General features: G+C 38.4%; 1 protein-coding gene across 6 annotated transcripts in view; it reads left to right on the top strand.

The window, feature by feature from the left end:
- The window catches only part of Setd2 (SET domain containing 2), a 106390-nt gene that overhangs the window by 91514 nt on the left and 8672 nt on the right, over positions 1 to 6204 (top strand). The window contains exon 18 of one of the 6 annotated variants that reach the window (XM_023700658.1): positions 5274 to 5303. The exons of the other annotated variants lie outside the window; for them this stretch is intronic. Within the exon in view, the coding sequence (XP_023556426.1) occupies positions 5274 to 5303 (30 nt within the window). The remainder of the gene's footprint in view (positions 1 to 5273; positions 5304 to 6204) is intronic. 6 annotated transcript variants of the gene reach the window in all.

Raw genomic sequence — 6204 nt, 5'->3', positions numbered from 1 at the left:
AACTGTACTTCCGATTTGATTTGAAACTGTCTCATTGCTATCTGTTTATCAATAAAGCTTTGAAAAAAAAACAAAAAAAAATAAAAATCTTCTGAAGATTCTCAGGATCATTGCCTTGCCCATCTTCTACATATAACTGTATGGCTTGACTTATTCATGTTTCCTAGCTCTTCTTCTTTCCCTCTCTTGATTAGTTATTCCTGAGACCCTGCTTTCTTTTTACTTGTATTATACCTTTCTATTTGTATTTCTTCTTTTGAGTTCTTAAACTAGGGAGACGCCTGTCCCTTTTTTTAAAATTTATTTTTGACACAGGAGCTTGCTAAATTGCTGGTGTTAAGCTCAAATTTATGATCCTCCTGCTGTAGTCTCCCAGTGAGTTGGGATTGTAAGTATGCACCACCGTGCCTGGAGAACTGCTGTTCTAAGATTCACAGTATCCCTACACATCTCATTACAGCCTACCATCATATAATATGCCACCCTTTAAAATTCGTTAATGGGACTGAGTATATCTTTTAGTGGTGGAGCACATGCCTAGCTGGCTTGAGGTCCTGAATCCAGTCTCTAGCACCACTCAAATACAGTCTGATAACTGGAAGAAAACTTAAAGTCCTGTATTTTCCTTTGAGTTTCCATCTGGAATCATTTTCCTTTAGCCTAAAGAGCTTTCTTTAATACTTTGCATATTTCTAATTTGCTGGTGATGAATTCTCTCAGCTTTTATTTATTTGAACAAGTTACTTATCAACTGGTCCAGCTCATGCCTGTAATCCCAGCACTCTGGGGGCTGAGGCAGGAGATTTGTTCGAGACCAGCCTGTACTTTATCACGAGACCTTGTCTAGAAAAAGAAAAAAGTTATTTCTCTTATCCCCTTTAAAAATATTTTTAGTATAAATTCTATTTTGGCAGAGCAAAACTGAACAAGAAATAGATTAAAGGCATTTGGAAGCGAGACTCCAGAGCTTATGTGTACTCCTGCTGCCTATGTGGATAGCCTCCCCAGCTGTCAGCATCTGGCATCAGAGAAGTGCATTGTTATGATAGATGAACCTCCACTGATGCTTAATTATCACCCAAGGACCATAATAGTGGGATTTGTTCTTTTTTTTTTTTTTTTTGGCGGAACCAGGGTTCGAACTCAGGCCCTTGTGCTTGCCAGGGAAGTGCTTATTCCACTGAGCCATCTCCCCGCGCACCGCCCCCCCCCCCTTTTTTTTTTTTTTTTTTTTTTTTTTGCGAAACTGGGGATTGAACTCAGACCCTTATGCTTGCCAGGGAAGCGCTTATTCCACTGAGCCATCTCCCCGGCCCCTTGGGATTTGTTCTTGATATTGTACATTGTATGGCTTTTGACAAATACATAGTGACATTTTCGCCATCGCAGAATCATACAGAATAGTTTCATTGCACTAAACATCTTATGTTTGCCAAGCAAGGTGGTATAGGCCTAAATTCCAGCTCTTTGAGAGGCTGAGGCAGGAGGATTGCAACTTCAAAGCCAATATGGACAATTTAGCAAGGCCTTGTCTCAAAGTAAAATTCAGAATGCAGGTGTAGCTCAGTGTTCCCTTGAGCTCAAGCTCCAGTACCAGGGGCTGGAAAAAATCTGTATTCTGAATATTCATCCTGTCTTTTCTCTTGTTTCACCTTTCTACTGTCTGGCAACTACTGATGCTTTTACATGATTTGCATTTTCCAAAATATCATAGAATTTGAATCATACAGTGTATGGCCTTTTTAGATGGTCTAAAAAAAAAAGTCTCTTATTGTATGAACGTAAGGTTCCCCATATCTCATTTTAGTGCTGAATGATATTCCATTATCTGGCTATATAAATTTATCCAGCCATATACTGAAGGCTATCTTATTTTCTTCCAACTTTTGGTAGCTCTGAGTAAAGCTACTGAAAACATCTGTATTCAGATTTTTTTTAAAAGTTTTATTTTTTATTTTTTAAACTTCAAATGGGTCTCGCTACTCAGCTCAGACTTGTAGGATCCTTCTGTCTCAGCCTCCCCAGTGCTGGGACTGCAGGCGTGTGCCACCAGCCTTAATTCTGGGGCCAGTACGATATTCAGTACTAGGGATCAGATTCAGATCCTTGTGCTTGCCAGGCAGGTGCTTAGACCACTGAATTATTTCCCTAGCAAAGAGCATAATTGCTAGATTATCTGGTAGGAGTATGTTCAGTTTTTATTTTGGGTAATATTGTCACTGAATATAAAAATTCTAAATTTTCCTCCCTTTTTACACTTAAAAAGGGGAGATGGCTCCATAGAGTAAGTGCTTTCCTGGCAAGCGCAAGGACCTGACTTCAATCCCAGTACCACCAAAAAAAAAAAAAAAAAAGGATGTTTTTATATTTTCTTAATCGTAATTTTTTTTTGAATAAGAGTATAATTGTAGGGGCTGGGGAGATAGCTCAGTAGAATAAGCGCTTGCCTGGCAAGTGCAAGGCCTTGAGTTCAATCCCTGGTACTGAAAAAAAAAAAAAAAAAAAAAAAAAGTATAATTGTGGCTGAGTGCTGTATCACATGCCTGTGATTTCAACTACTCAGGAGACAGAGGCAGGGGATCATAAGTTTAGGGACAACCCAGGTAATTTAAGCTTGACTAAAAAGGGTTGGCTGGAGGTATATTTCAGTGGTGGAGCATTTGCCCAGCATGTACAAGACTCCAGATTGAATGCCCAATACTGAGGAAAAAGGAATATGATTCTTGCTTTTCTTTTTCTTTTTTGGTACTGAAATTCAAACTCAGGGCCTTGCCTTTGCCAGGCAGGTGTTGTGCTGCTGAATTACATCCTTGGCCCAGGAATATGATTGTCTTTGTTTCTCCATGTACCATAAATATTTCTTTTATCATTGGTTTTCAGAGCTTTGTGATATACTTTGTTTTTCTTTTCTTTGCATTCAGCCTGCTTGTGGTTCTCCTTCATCAAAACAAACTATTTTAGCCATTTAAAAAAAAAAAAAATCTTTTTTGTGCCATTGCTCTTTTTCCTGGAACTCCCAGTTATCTATACAGTGTTAGTTCAGTTGTCAAACTCAATTTGTTCCTAAATATGTTCAGATACTGCAGAGTTTAAAAACTGAACATATTTTTTTTTCCCATGAGAAGTAATGGAAAAACACATAAATGGTTCCGAGGCCCAAAAATTATGCTTAGAAATCATTTCCCCAGGACTTTAATTTTGCAATTTTTTCCCCTTTATCTCTATTGTGGTTCTCACTGTTTTCCTCTTAGCTTTACTGCGAGTATCACTAACTTTTTTTTTGAAGCCATAGTTACATTTTATGCAAATAAAGCTTTTAAAAAGCACAATCATCAGTGTGTGTACACTAAGACCTGTTGTCTGGGCAAGAGTAGCACTCAGACTGAAGCATCCCTTAACTGACAGTCCATGCAGGCTTTTTGGTTTGACTATGGAGCAGACTAGCAAACATTGAGCAGGTTTTGTTTTGTTTGTTTAACTTTGCTGTTCAAGTAGGGGAAGTTAGGGCTGGGAGCTATTTGACAGCAAGGGTATCACTGTACATTGTTTGATTACTTGACTGTTAAAGCAGTCAGTATTCCCCTTTTCCTTTGTTCTCCCTGAGCTTCAGTTTGCAGTGTTTGTTGCCCTCTCATTAGAGTCCATTGATCTTGCTCTCTGTTGTACCTAACCAGCTAAGTTCATCTAGTAATACTAATAATTTCAGGTATGTTTTTAAACTGCAAATTTTGCTTGTTGCAGTTTTAATTTCTTCATTGTGTTCATGTTTTCTTTTACATCTTTGAAGTTGTTTAAAAAAAAAAAATTCTTTTTGAACTTTAGACCTTCCTTAAAGGCATCCTGAGCCAGCCTCCCTCTGCAAAAAAAAAAAAAAAAAAAAAAAAAATCCTTCTGAAGTTGTTTAATAATTGTCTCCTTATTCCAACCTTCTTTTTGTTTGTAAGCCTCTTTCCACTGACTGACTTCTCTGTGCTTTGGGGTTAATGTTTTCATGATTCATGCTTTTAGTAATTTACAGATAAACAATGGGTATTGTTTGAGTTATATTGTAAAGTCTGGGTTTTCTTACTTTCCTTTTGGAAACTTGCTTTGTGGATCAGCTTCTTTTAAGACTTGTTCTTAGTCATGTTGGGTTCAGAGTAATCTTTTTCTCTAGGGTAATGTGCAAGGTGTAGCCTTTCTGTGATCTATGCTGAAAGCTCAGATATAAATGTGTGATTCTCTTCACTTTAGATGGCCAGCTCTTGCTAATACCTTTATCTGAGATTTTTGAGGCTTGTCAACTTATAACTCATTTCAGAGACCCTGAATTTATCTTTCTGCCTTTTCCCCCTTTTCTTTTTCCTCCCCTTTCTCCTTTACTTAAAAATTAAAAAAAAATTACTCTGTTTTCATTGCTGGGGATTACATCCAGATCCTGGCATTGAACTGTATCCCAGTCTGCCCCTCTTTTTATTTTTTATTATTTATTTATTTATTTTTGTATTTTAGGGAAGGGTCTACAGAGTGTTCAGGGTCTCACTACTAGATCAGAGTCATAGTGATTCTCCTGTTTACAGCCTTCCAAGAGCTGGGATTGTAGGTGCGCACCACCATGCCCAGTCTCATTTGCCATCTCAGTACACACCGGGAGTGGTGCCAACACGGCATGCCAGGGATCAAGCCCCGGCCACTGCACTCTGCCTAAGCAGGCACTTTAGTCCAATGAGCTATCTGGCTGACCCTACGTGAATATTCTTTGGACATACATTTATTCATTCTCTCTGTCTCTCTGTCTGTGTCTATCTGTTTCTCTTTCTCTCTCTGTCTCTGTCTTTCTGTGTGTGTGTGTGTCTTTTTTTGTGGCTGGCTCGGTTTACCCTGGGAGTGGGGCTGGTGCACCATGTGGTGCCAGGGATTGAACCGCAGTCCCTGCGCTTGCCTAAACTTGCCTAAGTAGGCACTTTAGTCCACTGAGCTATCTTGCCAGCCCCATTTTCATTTCTTTTGAGTAAATGAAGTAAAATTGCTGGATCATAGGGTATTTTGTTTAGCGCTTTAAGAATCAGCTTCCCAAAATAGCACCTTCCTATTTTGCAATATATGAAGATTCTGTAGGAATTTTTTTATATAGACAGTTACCTAAGGCTAATACTGCTTGTGTGTCATAAGCCTGTTGTAGAAAATTATTTGGATATTGTGTACCTTACCATTTTAGGCTTTTATCTCTGATTTGTCCTCTTAACATTTTCTTATTCTTATGCATTATTTTTTCTTTTGTTTTGCAGTCCTAGGGATTGAACCCAGGGAGTTTTGCATACCAGGCAAGCATTTTACCACTGAACTACATTTTTAGCTCCCCTTTTCTTGTGTTCCTAATGAAATAATTCAGTCAAAGCCCTATCTTTGGTCCAGGCATAGTAGATGAAAAAACAAATAAGAATTGCTCTTCGGACAACATTGCCCTGAAGCACACAACAGGTGTTTTGAGGTATCAGTCTTTGGATCTCTTTAGCAAACCCTAGTCTTTTAGCAGGTCCTACTCTAACTTGAATAGCTAGAACTTCATGTACCTGTCCTTAACATTTTATAATTGCATTCACCTAGTAGTTAGAAAGATGTCTGTGGGCCAAGTCTTTATTTTTTCTGACCCATACTTTCATCTTTAGGTTCTTCATTTAGATTTTAATCCCCTCAAAGGTCAACTAACTGTATGTTATATATAGTACAGAGGGACTAGCAAAATTTAGCCTTCAGGTAAATTTTCATTAATTCACAGTTTACCAATTAAAAGAGGTATAACTGATCAAAAGAAAAAAGAGAAATAAAACTTATTCCTGTTTTTCAGGAAGTTCGACCTAAATAAATAGCCAGATCCATAATGTAAGAATACAGTGATAATCCCAGGTCTGCCGTGCTGACCCTGCCCCCAGGGCACACTGAGATGGCAATTGAGACTGGGTGTGGTACGCGCCTGTAATCCCAGATCTTGGGAAGTTATAAACAGGCAGATCACTACTAGTCCGTCCAATCTAGTAATGAGACCCTGAATACCTTGTAGATCCTAGCATAGTGACATGTCTGTAATCCCCTCACTGTGGAAGCCTGAGGAGTACTTTAAATTCAACCCTGGCCTGGGCAACTTTGTGACTTAGCAAGACCTTATCTCAAAAATCAATCAGACATACAAACTAACTTGGTTATATATAGTACAGTACATATATA

This window comes from Octodon degus, unplaced genomic scaffold (assembly GCF_000260255.1).
Source record: "Octodon degus isolate 3935 unplaced genomic scaffold, OctDeg1.0 scaffold00126, whole genome shotgun sequence".
NCBI classification, from domain to species: domain Eukaryota; kingdom Metazoa; phylum Chordata; class Mammalia; order Rodentia; family Octodontidae; genus Octodon; species Octodon degus.
Note: the sequence above shows the minus strand (reverse complement) of the source record. Positions and strands in the feature narration are given on the sequence as shown.